At 49.2% G+C, this 23,243-nt stretch overlaps 1 protein-coding gene across 1 annotated transcript in view; it reads right to left on the bottom strand.

Annotated features, from left to right (window-relative positions):
* LOC119391432 (endothelin-converting enzyme-like 1) overlaps nt 1–20,718 on the bottom strand; it is a 144,452-nt gene extending 123,734 nt beyond the window's left edge. The window contains exons 1-2 of the mRNA XM_037659112.1: nt 20,632–20,718; nt 18,772–18,877 (exon numbers count right to left, since the gene is read on the bottom strand). Of these exons, the coding sequence (XP_037515040.1) occupies nt 18,772–18,877; nt 20,632–20,718 (193 nt within the window). The remainder of the gene's footprint in view (nt 1–18,771; nt 18,878–20,631) is intronic.
* Nucleotides 20,719–23,243: the final 2,525 nt, after the last annotated feature.

Raw genomic sequence — 23,243 nt, 5'->3', positions numbered from 1 at the left:
GTTGCGATCGGCGAGCCATCCGTTGCCGCGGGGCGCCGGGACGACATCAAGGCAGCAGCCTCGCTTTGCGGAGATAAGGAAGAGCGCGAAGACGCCCGGCTGTTTCTCATGTACCAGGAGGTGCATGGTTGCAATTGCTCGAAACAACACCATTATCGCTAGGGCCGGAGCAGAAATGCGACACATGGCGCCTTTGTGCCCCAGGATAGACCGCGACGCCGAGTTTCCGCCGAAGACGGACCTCGGACCACCGCGCTGTTTGTCTCCGGCTGATAGGCCGTCTGTGCTCAAATCAGCGCCAGCTGCTCAGTGGATTTGTCGGGCCTGGGGCCGCCGTTCGACAGCATGGGTGGTCGGCTCGAGCAGCGAAACGAGGGACTCACCACACCCCGCATGCTGGAGGCATGTTTCCCCCGATGCGACATCGCTACGAGAACAATACGCGTGTTTGGGTTGCATGTGTGTGTGTCTGTGTGTGCTAGGGGCGGTGCCAGCAAAGTGACCCGCAGGATTCGTCACCTGATTGGATGAAGACGTCGTCCCCTGTTTCCCTAGGTCGGGCAATAGGGACCGCTAAGGGGGTAAAAGCCGGAAATGAATGCATGAGGAGGACATTCTCGAACGAATTGTCAAACTGTACAAATGTAAATAAACCTCTTGTACGCTTCTTCACCTCCTCAGTCCGGTTTCCTCCAACAGCAGCTCTTCTTGAGGACGAGGTTTGCAACCGCCTGCCTGGACGCGAGGAAACCAGCGCAGTCGGAAGAGCCTCTACAATTCCAACAGCGTCTATGCGTGGCCCTATAGGGAGCTTTTCCTCTAGAGCCGGTATATTAACTCTATGTATGCGGGTATAGGTTGCATGCGGGTATAGGTATAGGCACTATGGGGGGGGGGGGGGGGGCTGTTGCCCTAGAGTTAGTATCGTAACCCTGTGGCCGGAATGTCGCGGGTTCAATTCCGGCCGCGGCGGTCGCATTTCGATGAAGGCGAAATGCTACAGGCTCGTGTACTGTGCGGTGTTAGCGCACAGTAACAAAATGCAGTTGGTCGAAATTTCTTCACTTCTCTACCACGGCGTGCCTCATAATCATGTCGTGCTTTTCGAACGTAGGACCCCAAATATTACTATTGTTATGATCGGCCTGCCTGGCTTGGCGCCGCTTTGACGCATGAGACGTTGCGGCTAAGACTACCCTGATTTCTTCCGGGTCAGCGGTTCCAGAGATGCCCCAAGAGCGGCGACAACACGAAGGTCGTTCGTCTAATATTCTCAGGTTGTCTGCGCCCCTCGTAAAACCCTTTGGGCACGCCTGACCGACTGACAGTTTAGGAAGAGTTGTTGGCCGTCGAGGCGGCTTGCTTTGTCGTCAAGGTGCCCCGGACAAAGGACCCAGCGTCTGGGAACCGTCTGCGGATGCATTCCCCACGTTCTCCGTGGCGCCTTGTTGCCGCTGTTTCCACAATTCGTGGTCTGCCTCGCGCATAACCATCATTGCAACAGACTACGAAATTGACTTCCACGTAAGACTCTACGTCTTCGTGCTGTGCCGTGTAGTGCGCGGTGGGCAGTGTTTTTTCCCCTCGCCATGGGACGAACTGCACGTGCCTCTTACTATGATTTATACATCAGGTAAGTCGAGTACTCATCCACCCTGCGATATCTTGGAAAAAGGAACGTACTTGGAGAGACAGGGACTCTCTACTGGCTCTTAGTGCCCGTACTTATCGACTTCTATCTAGTTACATGCGTGATATGCACATGCGCTATCTAGACATTCGCGATATGCACGTTAGCAGGTGGTTGCATCGCTAAAACTCTTCGATATTTTTAGTAAATTAACGATGTCTTAGTTCAGCAACGATGTAAAATGTAACTAATCTTTTCAAATACGTTTGAAAACAACTAACCCTTGCGGATGGAGTCTAGAAGACAATAACATTCGGTTTTCAGACATGTGTCTTGAGTTTTGGGATCAGCACGTCTGCTCGTTCTTTTAACAAAGGACGAAAATGACATCACTTCCATTTGAGTGGGCACATCCTGAACTAACGTCGTGTTTTCTTGCTTTGCCTGTGCGTTGAAGAAGTTTGATGTCCACAAGACGGAAGAAAGCTTTTGATCGCAGGTTCACCGTCTTTGTGCAACTAAAAATGCCCCGAGTTTGCATGTTGTACTGAGAAGCATCTCTAGGAATGTGAAAATCAGTGGTAGCCCACCAATACAAGAAGCCGACAGGCAAAATAGTGAAAAAGAAAGGGAGACAGCTATTCGATATTTTCATTATACTTCGCATTACCTTAACAAGGTGGGCCAGAGTGCGTAGGTGAATGTTGTCTTTTGTGCGCTCAGTAAGCTTGCGTCGGCATGCAAGCCAATTTACGCCCCCCTCGAAATGTAAATCCAAGCGCAGAGAATGCTTTTCCCGGTGTGCTCAATTTGTCATCCATGAGGAATTGATCCCCTGTTATGAAATTTACACCGACCAAACCAGCCGATGGATCATGACTGTCTCCGAAAATTCTACGAGGTTAGCAAAACAATTGAAGGCCATCTAGGTGGCAATTGCGCGACTGTAGTTGCTAACCTGTCTTTGGTAAAGGCATGACTTCATCTAGAACCAAGTGAGTCGTCGGTCGTGAGATATTCGAGGCTGCTGCAATATCACTTCCTGTTCTACATTGTGTCAACTGCCCTTTAGTGAAATTCTATGAGAAATAGCCTGTCAAGTATCTCGGGAGCGCCTGCAAATCGGATGAGATTGAGAGAAAGACTGGAGGCAGCGGTGGCACGGCAAATAGACTTTATCAAACACGACAAAAACTAACAAACACTAAAAATTCAAATCATCAAAAATACATGTCAGTAAAATTTATCTAAAGAATTCTTATCCTACACTGAGTCTCGGGCTGTCCTTAATGACCGGCTACACTGGCCTCTCCTTAGCGTCCAAAATGGAGCCCCATTATTTGTCGTACGGTCGGCGCGGCATCGAAATCGATCCTTCGTCGTCCGCGTTGCGTCGGGCTCGCCGTCAACGTTCTCGCTCAGTGCCTGCGGTCACCGTGTCTCAGCATCCGCCACCTGAGCCGCTCGTTTGCTTCTTCGGCAACCCGGTCGTCGTCGGGCTATGCCTAACCGTCCTCGGCCTTCATTTCCGCGTGCCACTCGGCTAAACCGATGACGTGGCACTCCGGGCACTGTCGTGTGGTTGCCGCCGTCCAGCCAAGGAGGTGAAGTGCTGCGGTACAGCGGGAACTGCTGTGACGAGGTGCAGCAGGCCCGGGGAGACTCGCTCGATGTCTATTGGTAGGACGGCTGCTTCCCGGGCATCTCATGCCGCTAGCTCCAGAACCGGGCGCCTGCTGCTCCCGCAGCGAGTGCGACGCTCACTTCTTCCACGTTCCTCGTACGGCGCTCCACCAAACAAGGCCCGTTTCTTCTGTTGGGGTTCCGCACCACGGCTCGACTCGCGTGCCACGAGCCCTTCCCCGGCCAATCGCGCGCGCGACGTGGCAGGAGTGCTCACCATCGGGGGAGTTTCCACGCCTCGCACGCACCATCGCCACTGTGCGATGTTCGGCACGTGCCTCTTGCCCCTTTACTCATGACATAGCCGACCTTACAGATGGAAGCGCCACAGCGCGGCAGCCATATAAGCGGAATCTGTGCGCACGTGTTATTGCGCTACATTGTCAAACGTTCAGTATAGGCGGCTACGCACTTGCAAAGTAGACGTTTTGTTAAACGTAAGAGCTGTCTATGTGAACTTTGTGGGGTCTTGCATTGGTATTTCATCTGCGAAAGATGGGTTGGTTCAGTGGCGTAGCCAGGGGGGGGGCACACCGGGACGTGCCCCCCTCGTAGTTTTGTTTCTGCTATGAGATGGACAACACAAAACAACATCTGCCTTCCAGTCCCCTACTTTAGATCAAGGACGAGGTAAGTTTCTACCACGCCACAGGGTTGGTTGGTTGTTTGATAGGGTGTAGCATCTAAAAGCGATTCAGGCTATAAAAGGCGCCTCAGTGGCAAGCGTCAGATCATTTTGGTAACATGGTTCGTCAGCGTCCACTGACATCGCACAGTATAGGGCCTCCAGCATTTCTTCTCCATCAAAATGCGAATGTATCCATCCGTATCTTTTGAGTCAGCAGCCAAACAACGTAACCACGGGGCCACCGCCGCGGCATTCGTGAAGCGTAATCTTGCGGAAACACTTCTGCAAGCTGGGAGGCACAGAATAATCAGAGCACTTGGACTAAAACTCTATCCCGCTTAACTACCCGAAACCTTTTGAATAGCTAATGAAAACAACACACAATTAAGGCAGGAAACGCACAGAGGATATTATTTGTAGCGTTTACCTCTGGTGTAACAACAATGACCTCAATTGAAGTGAATTAAAATGGACAAAAAAAATCCGCCCAAGCACTCTGTACAGATGGTTAACCAGCGAAGCTGAAGCATGCGGCCCCGGTGTTAAGCAGTGGGTTAATCCCGACGCTGTATACAAGCCTTTCTCAATGATTGGTATGGTTTGAGCGACGAAACCCAGCGGTCTTTATGTTGTGGATGACGTCGATGAGCTTGTTGACGTGCATGACACACGCCTCAGCATCATTGTTTTAAAGTTCGATGCGCTCGAGGAACGCCATCTCCTGCACGAACCAGCGTTGCGAGTCCTCGCCTTGTACCCTGATGCGTCCGAGCAGCTCAACTAAGCGGTCCCGTTGAACTTCGAGGGAAGAAAAAGCTGGAAATGCCGTTGGCTTGCTGAGTTGAGTTGTCATTGCGAACACCTCTTTCTTGCGTTCCTGCTAGCAATGGACCGTGTTTGGGCAGACGCGGTGACACAAATCCTTCCTCGACGACGTTGGGCCTGGGCAAACGTGAAGGCATCGGTGGGTAAACGTGGCCGTTAACAGGGCTTAAACTTGGCATACTGCCTTTGATTGGTGATTCATCAATCAAAGGCATACTACCTTTGATAGATGACTGCATGTCCCACAGACCCTAAAATGACTGAACGCGGGAGCAGCTGGGGAACCACCACATCAGTACTTCAATGGCATCGTTCCGTTGCTGTTGAGACCGGATCCCGTCGATCATAGCCAAGTTGTTGTCGAACCACAGGCAGTCGCACACGTCGCAGCCCCAGCCGAATTGCCGCTCGACAAACTCCCGCCGAAAGCGGTCGTTGGCTCCGGCGGACGCGTTCAGCCGTTGCCCTGTTGACTCTACTCTGCCGGCACTGCCGCTTCCTCGCTGCCTCAGCCAAGCATCCGCCCGCGATTGCGCGCATGCTTGTGTCCGACGGAGAGACGACGTCATTGACGGCGCAGTTAATGGCACGCGCGCTTGGGTGCTACGTACAGAATGACGTAACTATCGGCGGAGCGAATGTATACCATTATCGAAACATGTGGCGAGCGGTATTTTGTTTTGCCTAGCCATGTACAGCTTTCGCTGTAAAACACCCTTTCCGTCAGTGGGATCCGAACTCACAACCTCCGAATTGCACGAACGGCGCTCTGTCAATTGAGCTACGACGGAGGGCGTTTCCTAGTGCACTATTTTGAGTATTTATATGCGGTTAATAGCTCGCAGTGTTAGACAGCGCCACTTCTAGCCAAGGCGGCGAGTGTGGAATGCTCGTTTTGCCAGAGGGTGTCACGTGGCACGTGATCTTTTAACGAGGTGGCAGCTGACCAATAAACCTACGCATGTTCCTAGGGCGTTAAGTCTGCCGGGGCGAAGACCTCGCTATGAATGAATGGAAGAAGGGAGATTGTTCGAGGTGCTCGTTTACTTGTTAGACGCAACTAGTGAAACCTACAGACGTCTAAGGCAAGGAACGCACAGATGACGTTATTTGTGGTGTTTCACTGTTGTGCAATCAGAATCACCTCAATTGAAAGCAATTTAAATGGACGAAGGAGCACCCTTTTTTCAGGGGGATCTGAAGCCACAACCTTCGAGTTATGCGTCTCTCGAACAATTTCCCTTCTTTCGGTGAAATATAGCGACGGCTTCGTCCCGGCTGACGTGATGCCTGAGGCAGCATGCGTGGCTTTATTGGTGAACTTCCCCTAGAAATTCACGTGCCACGTGACGTCCTCTGGCAAAAAGAACGTTCCACACTGACCGCCTTGGCTACGAGTGGCGCTGGCTACCGCGCACATAAATAAGCAGCAAAGTGGACGAGGGAACGCGCTCCTTCGTAGTTCACTCGGTAGAGCATCGAACGCGTAATAGGGATAGATCCCACCGGTAGGAGGGGTGCCTTTCCGTCCACTTTGAGTCGTTTCAGTTCAAGTCATTTTCATTACACTACTGTTAAACACTACAATATTGTCCCGTATGCTTTCCTTGGCTTAATTGTATGTTTGTTTCATTAATTCTGTCTAATAAAAAAAAGAAAAACAAGCCCCTCGAAAAATTATTTCGTTCAAACACGACAAACATGTCATTGATGGCATATGCCATATATTAAAGGTGTCAAACAGATACGCGCCGCATTGTTCTTGAGATACATCTGTACAACGTGCAAAATGCATGGTAAAGAACAGTGGCTGAAATTCAAACGCGGTACGCCGGATTTTCCTACGTCTGTAACTGTGCGTCACGTGCTTTGCCACAACACTGTCTCCGAAAAGAAAAGAAGTACCTATATATTTTATGGCGTATGTTCACCTCTTCTCATTGCGACACTTCACCATTATCGAAAACAGGTTTCCTCACTTCTACAATAAAAAATGCAAATTTTTAGGAACACACTTCCCTCAAAGCCGGACACGAAGCTGTCTTGTAATATTGTTCTTAACCTTTTTTTCTAATTAGAGGAGAGTGAAATTACCCGCACATCACCCGTCTATTCGATTCGTGTTGCAATTTATGCTAGACATGTGCAATGGCCTTCGTGTCATTACGCGTAATTCACCGCAATCTTATGTTTCATTTAATGTTTTGACCTGCTTCTTTCGCAGACGAAATATCTCGTGGAGTGGATGCTTTCACTAAACCTGGACCTTCTGAACAGCACAAGGTTGGCAACTGTCAATCCGGTTGAAATGATGGTGCGCGGGTCTCTTGATCTCGGAGTCGAGGCTATTATCTCGATTACTTTCGAGAAACGAAAATTTAAGGACGGCAAGAGAGTGATAAAGGTGCGAAAACAAATGCCTACCTACCCATAAGCCACTTATTACGAGAACAAATCAAACTGTATGCTATTACAGGCAAGACTATGCTACTTTTTGTGATGACCGTCTATTACGGTTCGTACGAAACAATTTAGCCAGTGGACGTAAACCTCACCGGCAACGTCTCCTTTACGAACACGTAGTAATATTAATAGCCAGGCAACTGACTCTCGAACGTCGTTTTCCTAAAGGATCCAAAATCATTCCTTACAAAGTCACTGTTTATGCTTCTCTTTCTGCTCATGACGATGCATATGGATCCAATCATTTTTGTGGCGGGACCGGTTTAATGTCCCCTCCCGTAGCACAGTTTACATGGCAGTACAACTGGGTCTTTACAACGCCCCTATACGGAAGCACTTGCTCACAAATAGGTGCAAACGTGGCTGATGTTGCGGATGATGGTGATTACGAATCGTGGTTGAACCCTTCCTAAGGCGTGGGTTGTCAAAAGCGCCAACTGCTAACGAAACCCCCACGGCGTGACGCCCGGTGCAATACTACGTCCGTGCCACTCTAAGGGAGCCTATACAGGGACTCTGTACTGCGCATCAGCGACGGAACGTTGAATCGATGCCCACGTGACGCTATGCCGGGAAAGTACTATCGTGAGAAATATGAGCTCGAACATGTGAACGTGTGGCAAAAAAATGGCCGCGTATCTGCGTGCTTCGCTGCAAATGTCATCGAAGGACGATAGTCTTCTGCCATTTATGTTTTGCCTTGACTCAGACAGCGCCTCCTCCTCCTCTATGCTGAATCGACCACATGTGGCTGGCATTGATTAAATAGAGGAAGCGCTGCGTGAGATATGGACGCCATCTGGCAGTGGCGTAGGGAAACATGAGCTTGTGCAGAACCCTAGGACCAATGTCAGGTGGCAGCGCCATATAGTCGGCAGAGGGTTTTTCGTGCACAGCGTCGCCTTTTCAGCGCAGCCTAAGCAACACTAGGGTCTTTAGAATTACGTATCTATGTATTTTCTAGTAAAGGAACACACCACCTAATACTTACGTATTGATGTTGTGCCTCAGATATGCTAATATTTGTTTTTTGATCAACAATGTTCACCAGTAATGAACGCAGGTACCAGTTCATGATGGCTGGTCGTTCAGCAAGTGCGTAAACTTTGGCCGGGTGGCTCGAATCGTGTGCTAGACAGACAGACAGACAGACCGAAATTTCTGCGTTCAAGTATGCCAAGAAAGACTATCGTCTTTAACAGCCTCAAGATCGAGATAGCGTGATAGGTGGATGGCGCTGCCGAAACCAGAGGGGAAAGGAGGGTCGCTCTTGTGCTGAACATTGGCACTCAAGCTTCGCTGGCGTTTCTGCGAAATGGCAGCTGACTACGTGCCATCAGCCGCCAGCAATGACAGCCGGCGAACCTCATTCGAAGGTGTTCTGTCCGCAGCAAAAGTGTCTCCAGTGCGTGGCACAGCGGCGCAACGCAAAACTCCACTGCTGCGCCATTTTGCTCAACCGCTCAGGTTGTCGAGACTCAGGGAACTTTCGTTTGAAGTACGCTTTGCCAAATGCCTGTCCTTGCTTCTCTATCAAGCATGTCTGCTTCCCCATGGTGCCGTTGTGGCGCGCTTGTCAGTCTCACGGTAGCCGCTGAGGCTCCGTGTAATAATTGTCGCCAATGCTGTCTGGCTTAATCGCTACCTTCTCTGAATAAATTATATCTGCCAAGAAGCGTGCAAGTTATGCTTTCAGGTTCAATGAAAGACGATCGACGCACTACGTATTCCAATGTCAGTGAACTGATTCTTGTGTTGTTTGTCGAAAAATAATGCTTCTTAGTCCAGCGACGCGTCGTGGAAAATAACATTTATTCAGCGAAGGTATCGCGACGCGCGAATGATGCTTGCGAGCTCCTTCCACCATGAAGCATCCGACGCCGACGCACCGCAATGGTCCCACGGCGATTGATAACGTCAGACGAAAGCGCATCCCAGGTGTGAGACAAGGGATGAAACAAGAGATGAGAACCAAGAGATGAGACGTGTCTGATATCGAAGGACGGACAGAACTGCGCGAGGAATGACTGGTACGGAAGTGCCATGAGTACACTGTACTCTAGCCATGAGCCTCGACATCGTGCGTGGTTGGCGCAGCATTGCCCGACGGCGCAGCATTGCAGTATTGCGTCGCTCCGCCTCACAATCGAGAACCCGTAAACATTTGACTGCCGTCAGTACGTTATGGTTTCTCCTGGCGAGGAAGCAAGTGCTGCGTACTCCTTGCGTGGAGAATCCATACCGTACTGGCGACAGCAAATGTTTGCGGAATCTAGATTGTGAGGCGGAGCGACGCAACACTGCAATGCTGCTGGCGAAACTCAGAATATCTCCGAGCACTGGTGACACCCCTTTTGCACAAATTAATGCTACGAAAAGCTCAAATCCGGCTGTCAGCGCGCGCCGCGTTCCGTTGACTACGGTGGAATGCGGCGTCGCGTAAAGGGTGGTCGACAATGTTGGGGTAGGATGGGGTAGCGTCATCAAACCGAGCGGCAACTTCTTTCATTTCTTCATCGTTCAACTGAGTGCAGTAGTCCACCCACGCAAGCAACGGGTCAGAAATGTTTAATAAACATGTTTTTAGATGTACGGGATATGCTTCAAATGCCTGCACCAAGTATTCTTTAGAATAATTAGTACTGGGGAGTCCGACATTAGTTCCGACCGAGCGCCTTTCAACAGCGCGTGCCCGGTGCTAATCGCCGAGGCTACGTGTAGTCTTTTGCTTTTGGCAATATACGCCGATGGAACACTACGGTTGTGCAAACAGCTAGCTAGGTAACATGCGGTGTTCTGGAGCTGTTTAAGCGCGACGATAGCCCGTGCAGTCCGAACGAAATGTATAATAATCCTGATAATCGACCTCTACCCTCCAGCGCGTTGCTCGGCTGGCGCGCGCCCTCTTTGCTGTTGTCATATTCTTAAGATCATGCGAAATAAATTTAGGTAAGGTAATTGTTATTTAGACCTCGTTAATTAAGAATGTGCCAGGTAATATCTGGCTAATTAATGATCTGATGATTAAGTCCATAGCTACTAAAAACTTGCTGATTAAGGTCAGGTTAATCAAGCTAATTAGGACGGGGCAAATTAGCACCCTAATAATTTATAGCTTTCTAATTCTTATTAAGTCAAACGTCGTTTATAGCGTCAGAGATGTGCCAGGCGTCTGGCGTGGGCTATGTCGTCGTACGGCCAATTCACCGACAATTTTTCATGTGCAAAGAAGCTGCTCCTTAGCGCCCACCACATGAAACGCTGGACAGTCGCACCTGCACTACGGCAGTCACGAGTTGAACTGGGCTGAGTTTCAAGCCCAGCTCGCGTGTCAAGTAGTTTGATGGAGAGTCGCCCACAGCAGTGCTAGGTCGCGCGCACTGCGTTTGCTCTTCCCGAGGCGCACTACTCAAGGCGCACCGCCAGCGAGCGGCACGATTCAGCTGTGAGATGCGACGTCATATCATAATATTCGACGCAACATAATAATCGGCGTAATATTAGATTGAATAGAGACAAGCTGTACGAGAGTGCTGCGTGTGCGTCCTTGTTGCCTTCGATAGTGGAAATTTACATCCTGCAGGTAAAATCAAAGAAGTAGACCGAAAGAAGATAACCGCCTCGCAAGACGCCTGTGGGAGGCACGATATTCAGTTAGCAAAGAAATAATGAGACAATCACACTGGCTTTGCTGCACTGTTGAAATGTTGAGTGGCGCACTGACGCATTGTCACGCGCTGTTCAAACTGTTGCAGGCGCCGCATATTCGTTCGTGACGACATGCGTGTTTCTTCAGGTGTTTTTCTCAACGCAGCTTTCGTGCGCTCTGCGCTGTCTTCCTCTCATGACCACCGTCGTGGGGGAAAGAGGGAGAGGGGAAGGGGAGAGGGAAGTGGGGAGGGGGAAGGGGGATTGTAGATGAGGTGTGTGGAGAGGGTTTGCGCATGCGCAGTAAGGGTGGCACACCGCACACCACCACCGCTTTGAATTCCGCCATAAGATGCTTCGCATCTAAAAAATGTCCTCAAAATATCACCGTCAATTTGTTGTTGAGTATATATATATACGGACCTTGCTAATTAATGAAAAATAATATATATGTGTTCTGGCTGATCGAGCCATTTCTTATGCTGGTTTATGCAGTGAACTAGTAACATCACCATACATTTTCTCCTAACCTAGATGTAAGGTGTATCATCAACTGACCACATTACTACATATTAGCATTAGCTCTAGCAGGTGCGAGCTATAATCGTGATGTGTTCATGTAGCGTTCCCAGGCAATACTATTCGACGTCAAAATACGTTCTGTGTCGTCTTCTTCCTCTCGAAAAAGAAAGGCCTCACAACGCCTGAGCCCGGTTTTTTCCTGCTAGCGTCAGTTAAATCGTAGAATATGGAATATGCATAATTGCGACTCCCTGTGATAATTGCTAGCTCCAAACGTACCACTAGAAGGTATTGACAAAAGGCTGAAATAATTTTATATTTGTTTGGTGCTTTACTTACTTGCCTTCGGTTGAGATTAGGATTGCATGGTGCCGTCAAGCTTGCATGGCTTGCATGACTTTTCCCCAGTAAACTACGGAGACTCTGGTGAGCGTTCTTCTTTTTGTGTTCATTCACAGATGGACTACAGCAAACAAGAAGATACATGGCGAGCTCAAAATCGAAGACGTGGAGGATTACATAAAGCTTATGATAATGTATGGTGCGAAGCCGCCTCTTGACAAGCAACTATCTTTGAAGTTACAGCGATTCGACAGCCTACGTAAGATGTGGTCCTTATTTATTTACTTACTTTATTCATGTATTCATTTATCTCTTGAGTGCACAATACTGCAAGAGTGCGCAGTCTGCGCCGAGGAAGCTATAACGAGCTCTACTTCCATGTGGAGACAGCGATTGGTGTCTCTAATGCGCAGTGACCTAGCGCCTCCTACAATTCCACAGCATCATATTTCAGCGGCCCCTATTGTACACGAACTCAAATAGGAATGTCATAGCATTTCTCAATGTGAGTAATATTTATTATCTCTTTCACAATCACTCAAATATCGGGAAAGAGCCGCTGTAACTAAATGAGGCATGCAATATAATCTTAATGGACCACAAGTCTGTCATCAACTGATATGACTGATATGAACTAAGGGACAATGTTAGCTACACAGGCCCGTAAGTGTGATACGTAATCGACTTCCAGCTTTACATTTTGACCTGAAGACCTACCTAGTAATGTCTTACGCTTTCTATGCGCTCTAAGACGACACATGAATAAACAGCACGATTTTGAAATTTGTATGGTTTTGCCAATGCCGTACTCCACACTTTGCACGATTGCGCATTTTTCCAATAATATCTAGTGCAAGGCGACACACTCAGACTATACTTTATGTACACAATTATTATTAGTTCTGCGTTGCCCTACCACCCCTGCTTCTTCTGCCACTCGTGCTTTCGGTCACAATCATGTGTAGCTTTCGCGGGTATTACAAAGGAGGATTCATTTGTATGTGGTTATATGCTTACCTTTGGACAAGCACTTTTATAGCTACAACATGTATGTAAGGATACTGCGCTTTTGCGCAAATACTGTCAAGATGAATTTATTCAAACCAGGCCGACTCACAGTGCGGCATACGTCTTTGCTATATTCTGCTATGCGAATTAGCGACATATTTTTTTCTGATGTCCTGAATTACGTGCTCCGCTATATGAAACTGACAGGGTCGGGCACATGATAGACATTGCTAGGTCTCAATATGATTGTGCGCTTAGTTTGCCAGATTTTACTGAAAGAAATAGCTCATCTAACGCAGATTTGACATGACTTCAATGAGTTCGTGCTTACTTCCACAGAGGTTCCAACGTAGAGATTCGGCATGACACGGCACCATTGCTTTTCTTTAAAGAATACAGAAAATGCCAGGCCAGCGTGACACACGTAGCACAGTAACAACGTAAGCCGGAAAAGCGGCCTTCATAGAGCCCATTGTAAACTTCCTTAGGGCGACTAATGGAAGAAATTTTGTGAGGGATCCACTACACCCTAAACAGTCATCATTTTGCGAAAAAGGGTGTACCCACTACGCCATCATAAATTCACAAATTAGCGAGTTAGAAAATACGCTTGCACTATAAGAAAATACAAGCACCTATGTAGATAAACACTTTGTTGATGCTCTATTTGATCATGAAGAATTATTCCTGAACCCGTTGTGTTTGGTGGGAAGGTTTATACCAGCCACTCGTTACACCTTTCACATGGTGTGGCGCCTTGTGTTTTTACTCTCTGAAATGCAATATTGTGTCGTGGTCGTGACGCCTAAGAAGGCGGCAGTCGGCCTATAAAAGACGTAACTCTTCATTTGGGCGAAGCAGTGTCCGGGAATCGAAAAGTCTAACTATAAACATCAACGCTGCACACTGGTAGCAGCGAACAGAGCGTCGGTCGTCGATAATCCAATCTGCAGTGAGGTGCGTCAGAATTTATACATGTGGCATCGAACATTCGAGCTTCATCGCTGGTGCTCGCGTAAGCTCTCGAATAAACTTGACTGTTCGCGTCTTGCCTGTAATCTTAGCAGAATGAGCTCAATCACGAAGTTTCTCAAGAATTGCAGCGTGGTCTGCGCCGAGCATTTATATCAGTTTTTTAGATGCGAAGCAGCTTTTGCTCGAGGCTGTGTCCGTCGTCGGCGGTGGCGTCCGCGCTCCACTGCGCATGCGCCTACTCTCTCTCCCACTCTCCTCCTTTAAGCAGTTGTTTGGTCGCATTCTCTCCTCTTCTCGCCCGCATTGCAGCCGCGTCGGAGCCTCTCCTCCCACGTGATGCAGCCGTGCCGCAGCCACATACAGCCTGTACCCATTCTCTCCTCTCCCTCCCCCATTATATGTGTATATAAGCGCGTGCGCTCGGTCTGCTTCCGTCATTCTCGCTTCGCTCCCGTTCAGATGAGTTGTAACGTCAACGTCGGCACCACTCGTTCACTCGGCGCTAACGGAAAGCGACGTACATACACAACTTAATGATAACTCAAACACTAAATACAAACCTCACACACAAACGGAAACGCCGAGTGAACGCAACGGAAACTTGGTGTGCGCCCCCAATGCTTCTTCGCATACCCGCATGGGTCCCTTGAGTGGGAGATGGTGCAATTTTTTTGTTCGTAAAACACCAAAGCAATGAAATCAGACAATAGACGCGCGTGGCAGTATTGCCTCTTAACGTGATTCCTCATCCGATATAAAGCCTGCAGAGGCTCTTTTTACGAAGTTCTAAGACCCGGCGTAGCTCGGTGTTAAGCATAGAGTTTCCTACAATACTTACTAGAGGGAACTCTAGCGCTTGTGTCTATGGGAGCTGCAACGCATGGCGCTTCAGCCAGCACGGGAATGGTGAGTAGTACACGAATTTGTCTAAACTTTGTTCTTTCGGCTCCGTTCGGCTCCGCGTCGCGTGCAACCGCAGTGTCGCAAGACGAAGTGCAGAAAAACTCAGCAGTTCTACATCACCACTTTATCCTTTTTAGGCTCATCAATTTAAATCTGGTCACGAAGTTCACAACCATCATTTCTTTTCTCCGAAAGAAAACCAAAAGACAGCAATACACAAAGTCACAAGTGTGTTCGAAGCCCGAAAGTACGAATACTAGGCAAATCCGTGTACTCCCCATCATTCTCATGGTGGCTGAACGATCTCAGCTTCAAGTCTCCTCTAGTTAATTTTAGGAAACTCTGTGGTGTTAAGTACTCGACTGCCACGAAGAATGCCTGGCTCGTTAGCGGTTCCAGCTCTGTCTTTTTTTATCTGTGATAACTGCGATGGACACCGGCAGCGGCGGTGTTCGCCGTGGCGGCGGACAATAACGGCACGAAAATCGGCTGTTGCGAAATCATAGCAGCTTACCCTGCAAAATGACATTGAGCGTCGTGGCAGGGTAGTGAATACACTCCTATAAACACAATAAAAGAAGCTTATTTGATGAATCAATTCGGTATGACTGTAGTATGCGTACGGTTCATTAACAACTAGAATATACCAGGTGTCCCAGCTATCTTTAGCCAAGGGTTAAAAATTACAATATTAGAGGCAGGCGAGCGAAATCAATCGCAAATTGCTGACAGCCACCTTGCGCACTACAGACGTTTTTTTTGTAATTACCTAATTTATTAATTAGGACGACTTAACTAAATTGCTAATTATTGACTTGAGGCAAGAAATGCTGCTTGCAAAGTTCGAGAGCGCCTTCAGAAACCCAAATTGCATTATTTGCGATAAAGAAAGTCTCACGTATACCATTTTTTTTCAGGCTACAAAGAAAGCCCGCGATATACAAAAAGAACCACGTGACTAGCGCACACGCGCGCCACGGGGATGCTGCCCTCAGCCGTGGTTTGAGCGAACGAAATCAGCTGCGGCCGCGACTCGCCGGCTTCGTTGCACGGGTAGGCCGATAAGTGGGCGATGGTTTCTTGGCCCGTTGCCAGCCAGTTGGCACGCTTGACGGTGCAAGTTGTAGTGAGCGCGGGCCAAGAAACCACCGATGAGGGCTATCGTAACGTTGTTTGTGATCTTGCTGACTGGCTTCTGTATTGAGGTGAGCACGCCGGTGAAATCGGTGAGGTCTTGAGACAAACTGTTCGGATGTAGTGTGCTAGGCGTTAGTTGGAAGGAAAAATATTGATGCGCACACAGAAAATATTGATGCGCTCGTCCGAGTCTCCTGAGTCCGTGTTTTTTTGTAGTGTGCGCAGTCAATATTTTTCCTTCCAGTACGAACCAACTCGCCCTGCAGCAAGTCTTATTGATCGTTAGTTGGAGCATGTAATTGACGTCGATGGTGAATGTCGGTGAACGGCCGTACACAAGTTAGAAAGGTGTGTAGCCTGTAGTCTGCTAAATAACGGTGTTGAGGGCAAACGTCACAAATGACAAAACCATGTCCCAGATGTCGTGATTTGGACTGATACACATCGATTACATATCTGCTAGTGTGCTATGAAACATCTCTGATAAGACTCTGAAATCTCTCTGTTTGTGGGGGGTCGTAGGCTGACGTCGTGTTATGCACTGTGCCAGAAGTCCCCAGTAGGTCTTCCAATATGATGGAAAGAAATGTCTTGCCGCGATCACTCAACAGGACGCGATGTGCACCATGTCGCAAAAGAATGGCTTTTAGAAAGAAATAAGCAACGTCTGAGGAAGACCTAGTGCGTAGAGGAACATTCCCTGCGCACCGTGTCAGGTTATCAAAAGCTGTTACGGTCCATCGATGACCTGCTGAGGTGATGAGAAGAGGTCCGATCAGATCTTAACCAACAATGGCGAAAGGTGTCCCGGGGCATGGGATTGGGCTGAAACAAGCCAGCAGGAGACAATGTTGGTCGCTTCTGCCGTAGACACTCGGGGCAAGGTGCAACGTACATGGAGACAAAGGCAGAGAGACTAGGCCAGAAGAAACGTCTCCTGATGCGGCTGTGTGTTTTGTAGAATCTCAAGTGGCCTCCACATGGCTCGTCGTGAAAGGCGTTGAGGACTTGTTAACGTAGCGAACGTGGCAAAAATACTAAAACCCACCAGTGTCCATCGGTATTGTAACGTAATGATGTAGCGCACTGTTGTTGAGCCTAAATTGTCGTAGTTATCGACGTAATCTGGCATTAGGTGGAGGCGATCTGCCACTTACGTGTTCGGTAATGCGGTTGCAATATGGATCATCAAGCTGGCGCGCGGCGAATTGAGTGTAGTGTTTGGAAGCAAGCGCTTCAGTAACCGCTAGTTGGGATAATATTAGTGGAGACGCAGCGTCGTTATCATGTTACGAGCAATGAACAGACGTACTTGAAGAAGATAGTGACAGAGGGGAGGTGCTGATGGTTCTGGCCAGACTTGTAGACGACGTCAAAATTGTGCTCTTGCAGACGGAGTACCCTACGAACAAAGCCGACCAGACAAGTTTTTCAATGACGATAATCAGCATAAGGCGTGATGACCCGTAATTACTGTAAAGTTACCTCCGCAAAGCTATAGTCGAAATTTTTGTATGGCCCAAACGCAGCATGGCATTCCTGCTCTGTTAGAGAGTAGTTCTTTCCGGCAGCCGTAAGAGCACGGCTGGTATACGCAACACCTCTCTCTCGTGAAGTGCCATTCCGCTACAGAACATCACCGATCGCATGGCCGCTAGCGTCAGTGCGCAAACAAGTAGATGCGTTCTCGTCGAAGTGCACAGAATGGGGTCAGACATTAAGGCTTGGTTGAGGGCTTGAAAAACGATCTGGCACTCGTCGGTCCAAGTGAAGGCATATCCTGACGTCAGAAGCTTGAGCAGTAGCGGCGCAAGGGGAGAAAAATGCCTGATGAAATGGCGGAAGTATGATCGACTGTTTAAAGCCATCAGGGAAAGTGTTGAAGAGTTTAGCAAAATAATTTATTTTTCCGTATACTGCCGGCTTTAGCACAGAGAATGTTTTAGAAGTGATTCAGTTTTACGTAAGCTCGACGGCTACCCATCATGATGGGCACTTTTTTTCTACAAAAATTCGGTACTTGCATTGGCTCTTCTGTTGCTCCTGTGTTGTGACATTTTTTCTGGCCTTCTTTGATAGGCGTCTGGAAAGTGAACTTTCCACGTTTGTTTGACGTATAATCCAAGGTCCAACAAAAGCCTACTACCTTTCATGAGTGCTCACTCTAAGCTTGTGAAATTTGGTATCATTATATCAACCTGCCTTTCGGCTTTACAAAAAATATTGTGCCGATACAGCATCATCACGTTTCACTCGACAGGTCGAGCGTCTGCTCTCTTCTGGCTATCCGTAACACTTGCTTCGCATCAAATCTGAAAGCCTGCTTCAAAAGATAAAATTCTCAGAAAAGTAAAAGAAACGTTTGGACCAAAAGCCACCTTTTGTCATGCCTTTTGTGCATTGTCTCTCCCACAACGTTAAGAAGGCCGCACAACAGCATGGAATTTGCGTCGTGTTCTCTGCGCCTCGCACACTTTAAAAAGTGTGCCCACTTCTGACAAGAAAAAAACAAGCGATGCCACGCAAAAGGAACCATCAGATAAAATTCACTACACTCGGGGACAACTTTCTGTGGCAATGAAGGCAAAGTTACGGGGGCGGAGCGTCTGCACATGTACTGCTACGCGAAGTAGTCTGGTTTGGCGCGCGTCTCGTAACGCCTTGGAAAGTGATGGCTAGCGTTGCATTTCGACGCAAACGCTGCTTAACGTCTAAGGTAGGACTAGAAGGCGCGACTTTTTCTAGCACGCAAAAACGCAAAGTGACAACGTATAAAGAAAAAGAAATACAAATATCTCGCTTGTGTGCCCTGCGTTCCGTCTCAAAAAGCTACATGTAGAAAATGAAGGAGTATTCTATATATCTCACGCAGAAAATACGGACAAAATTGTTGGACTACATTCATTAGCGGTAGGATACGTGCAATGCGGCTCTGTAGCTTTCCCTTGATTGGCACAGAAAGTTGTCCCCGAGTATAGTTGCGACAGCAACGTTATTTACGACATACCCCTTTCGTGCAGTCGGTTTACATAGGGCAGACTGGCCGATGTTTCAATGAGCGTGCACAGGAGCACAACCGATCTTTGCGCACCGGTACGGGCAGCAATCTTGCCCTGCATTGCAAGAGGAGGGATAGGAAGAGCTGTTTGCCTTATCTTGAAAACACAAAGTTCTTATCGAAGGCTAAGTCGAGAATTGAAAGGGAAGTCATTGAGGTGTTTTGATCGCAAAAAGGGCAGATAGCTGTGTCAGCTCTCTTCGATATTGCTATCAAGAAATGAAACAAAATTCTTAGATGGACATATCAGGTGACTCCCGCGCACGTCATGCGCTTGGGCCTTTGTTGTTGTTTTTATCTGTGTCATAGCCGTCTGTCATTGCCGTCTTCATCGCGCAATTTAAAACATTTTTGAAACCATGAACCGACTAGCGCCACAACATGCCTTGCCTGGATCGGATGTCTTCTATGTAAGAATTGTATGACTTGGCAGAGTGCTTGACACATACAGCGAGCTTCCGTTTTGCCATATCGGAACGGACAGAATGGTTCGCAGAGATCTGACGCAGCTGATGGTTCAAGGTTACCCAGTCTGCTAAATCCATATCATGGCGACCCTTGTCATTTAGAATGTGACGCGGGAGAGCTTCACAGAATCATCCCAGTCATCCACTGATCCAACTACTGCTCTAACCAATCCTCAACGTCTTGACCGCGAAGCCCAGCAAACATCGGGGTATCCTTTTGAGGGGTGGTGACAGTCCAAGAAGGGATTCCCTTCGGCGCATGTGTTGTGGGTGGAGTCCCGTTGGTATGCTCGCCTGGTGTCATGGCCGAATGCTGGTGATATAAGCGGCAACCCGAACGTAGCTCCAAGGATGTTTTGTACCTGAAGGTGACGAGGAACCGCTGGAGGAAGAGAACTAGAGCACCAGACAACACTCTCCACCGCTTGTGAAGCAATGTTTAGGTCGCAAGGCTGTTCTTTTTTTATTCACCACGCTTGAGCGCCACAACATACGCCAGATAGGTGATCATGAATATGTGCAGATGAGACGACGAAGCGCATGAATAATTCTCACGGTATGCTTATCACTCGCAGAGGTGCCGTGAATTGACCAGCAAGATCGTGTGATTTAACCGCTAGACTTTTTATCGTGCGGTTTCCTGAAGTCGCAGGTCAATGCCAATACGCCGCAGTCGACCGATGCCCTTAAAGCCAACGTAACCCAGGTCATCGCTCAAGTTCATCCGGATCTATGAGGCACAGTCACTGGAAATTGGAGCACAATAATCCGCGCCCCGCGAGGAGCTGCGGCAGACACTTTAATGATGATATATTTCAGACATAATTGCATAGCTGACCCTAAAATCTGATCTGAAACAAGCTGATCACACAGCTAGTTTTATTTCATTGCAACATCGACCCGCAGTAGAGCAGAGCGTACGTGTCCAATGCTCAAGGTGCTGGGTTAGAATCGTTGTTTCACAGGGAACCGCTCTTCTTTGTAATGGCACAGGACCCCTCATTTCAAGCGCTTGACTGTGTGCGGGCTCGCACCTCTAAAGGTAGCAGCGTAAATATCTGCAAGGGACCCTCAATGCACGAAAGCCTTGATGAAAATGTCGGGGCCCGAACATCCCTATTGAGGCCGATATTAGCTGCCGCTGGTTAGCTACTGAAAACAATGCTCCAAGCGCTTTTTCAGCCATTTACTGGGCGAGGATCCGAATCACGTTTGAGGACACGCGCCCTGTGGGAAAATGTCAGTGTAGCGTCATCATCATCATATTCTAGTCACCGCGTCAGGAGTCTCGCGCAGTTTATGCATAGAGCTGGAGGCGCGAGCCAGATTAGAGGAGGCTCACGCTCCTGGCAGTCTGGACGCCTGCAGCCGGCACCGCTCCGCTTAGCCTTGTATTAAAGTGGCGAGACAAGGGCACGGCTACGTGCATGGCCACGTCGGCCGCCTTCGAGCTGTATCACGTCTCTCGCTATATAGGTGACCTGGACGAACACGCACTTCGACGAGTGGCCCGCTGCCATGCTTCCGCTGCTCCGCCTGCCACTCCCGCCGTTCAACCTGGTCTGCCCCCGCACGTTGTTCATGCAGCTTGATGCCATATGCTCGTGCTGAATGGCGTCACCACACAAGCGCCTGATGCATGCGATCCTGCTCGATGCCCTCCCAGTCGAGCTTCGTCACCTCGCTGCCCACACTCCAGCCCGCAGCCAACATCTGCACTGTGGAGGTGGCCTGCTACGGGGAAATGTGCAGCCCGCGTGCCGTTGAGCCGCGAGTTCCAGGCTTCCCCTCCGTCGCCACGAGCGGTACCAATTGGCCGGTGGCCCTCCCTTGCCCAAGACCTAACTCCCCCGGCTACGCCTCCTTCGATCTCACGTCCGGCCACCAGCGCATCGATTACCGCGCGCGACTACGCGCCCGACGAGATACAGGACGCTCGCGCTGACATCGACGAGTCAACTGAGAGGTCCATTTTAACACGAAAGTGTTTTATGTCGGTTTCCACCAAGACTTTCATGACGTATTTCCGTCACGGAAGTACGTCAGCAAAACTAACGCCGTCAGGTGCCATAGAAAAACTGCAGGAAAACGTTCCTTCGACAGGAGTTGAACCCAGGACCTCTCGGTCCGCAACGATGGCCGTCGGGCGTTTAACCCGCTGAGCTACCGCCAAACACATACTGGAGGCTGCATGAACGCGCTTTTTATCTTTTACACTTTCCTCTCATAGTGCTGTAGGATGGATAGATGCCATGTCACCGACCCGTTCTAATGGAGCGGTCACATGTGCGTCACCGCCCATTTACCAGGCTTGAAAAAAAACTTCGTTGCCTACGCAATTAGCTCCGGCAACCGCCGTTTCTACGACCGTCCCATTCAACGCGTTTCCAATAGGATAAGTGTAATTTCGTCATCGTGTTAGCACACCGGGGGTGACCGCTTTATCCCAAGCTTCGCTAATGGCATCCATCCATATCGGCAAATAGTTCTCCAACGCTCGCCTGGCTTTCGCACGACGTTCCCCGCTCGCCGTGTGAGAATTAAAGTGAACAAGGTACACAAATTGGGCGAGTTGGTGAGGATTCCACGGTATAAATATACAACAGCGCTTCTTTAAACACAGAACAAAGGAAAGAAGCGACACAAACGGCGCTGAGGTAGTGTCCGTGTGTGTCTCTTCTTTCTTTCGTCTTGTGTTTAAAAAAGCGCTGTTTTATATTTTTACCACGAGAATTAAAGGCCAGGATAGAGGGGAGACACGGCGCCCATCGCGTTTCTCTTGGCGTTTCACGACGTTTTAAAGGCAGTGCATATCAAGTACGAGTGTTTACTATGTCGTTGTTGATGGCATCATTGTGTGGTATTCGCCATGTGCAAGGTCCAGGTATATCTTAACTTCACCTACCGCAAGCATAAAATCTTGATCACGGGCGTTAGTCGTCGGTACTGAGATGTACCACTAGGCGTCAACGAGGGTGCGTCTAGATCAAGCGGTGCTATATCTGCCAAGCAACAGTAGGTATTGTACAAGCTCTCATAAAGCAATGCACTATAAACAATCAACTGTGTGACGACACGTTACACTTTCCTGTTATACCGAGTCCTATAACGAGGGAGGAGCTATCTTTTTTCGACACCCTGGGCCCATGGTCCTTCAGCCGTGCCGGCCATCTGCACGTGTTCCCGACCTCCACGGCCCACGACACCTCTGACACGTCAGGACTGCACGACGGCTAGCTCGCCGCACGCCCTGGAGTCTGCCACGGCCAAGGACATCGTCTCGCCCGCTATTAGCCCACCAATCACGGAGCCATCGCCGTCGACGGTGTCCAACCAACCCGACTTTTGATCAACCTCGACACTTTGATCATCTTGCCAGCAGCGACCACCAGCGACCTTGATGTCTACCGCAGGACACGTTCGAGACCCCAACAAACTACGGCCGAACGTGCGGGACGCTGCTACGATTACAGAAACTTCCGAGGCCCGCCCGCCTGGTTCGCCTCAGGTAGAGCAAACCGCGTATGCTCTACCAGCCACGCGGGCAGACAACCAGCCTGCCGCCCCGCATACATGCTCTCCTGAACCAGCTACGGAAGGTTTCTTCCGCCACTACAATTAACGCGCCTTTCCCTCCATCTGCGGTTCCTGTGTTTCCCAACATCCGCCGTCACAAAATGACGCCTAAGGCGAATGCGACGACTCGCGACAACTCTGCTACCAAAGACCGAACGCCGGATCACGTGTCGCACGACATCGGCTCTATCTCGAATACCTTGTCGCCAGATCTGCTCACGCCGCCGCATCACACGTCGTGCAGCGACGTGGTCAGCCATTAGTTATCGCCCACCAAAACGGCTCGTCACCACACCAAGGCTCTTCGCGCCACCTCTATCTAGAGAGCACGACTCGCGGCTCGGCTGCACTCAGTGCGGCAGGCAATGTAGCTGCCGC

This window comes from Rhipicephalus sanguineus, chromosome 4, assembly GCF_013339695.2.
Source record: "Rhipicephalus sanguineus isolate Rsan-2018 chromosome 4, BIME_Rsan_1.4, whole genome shotgun sequence".
NCBI classification, from domain to species: domain Eukaryota; kingdom Metazoa; phylum Arthropoda; class Arachnida; order Ixodida; family Ixodidae; genus Rhipicephalus; species Rhipicephalus sanguineus.
This window is presented reverse-complemented; position numbering and strand designations above follow the sequence as displayed.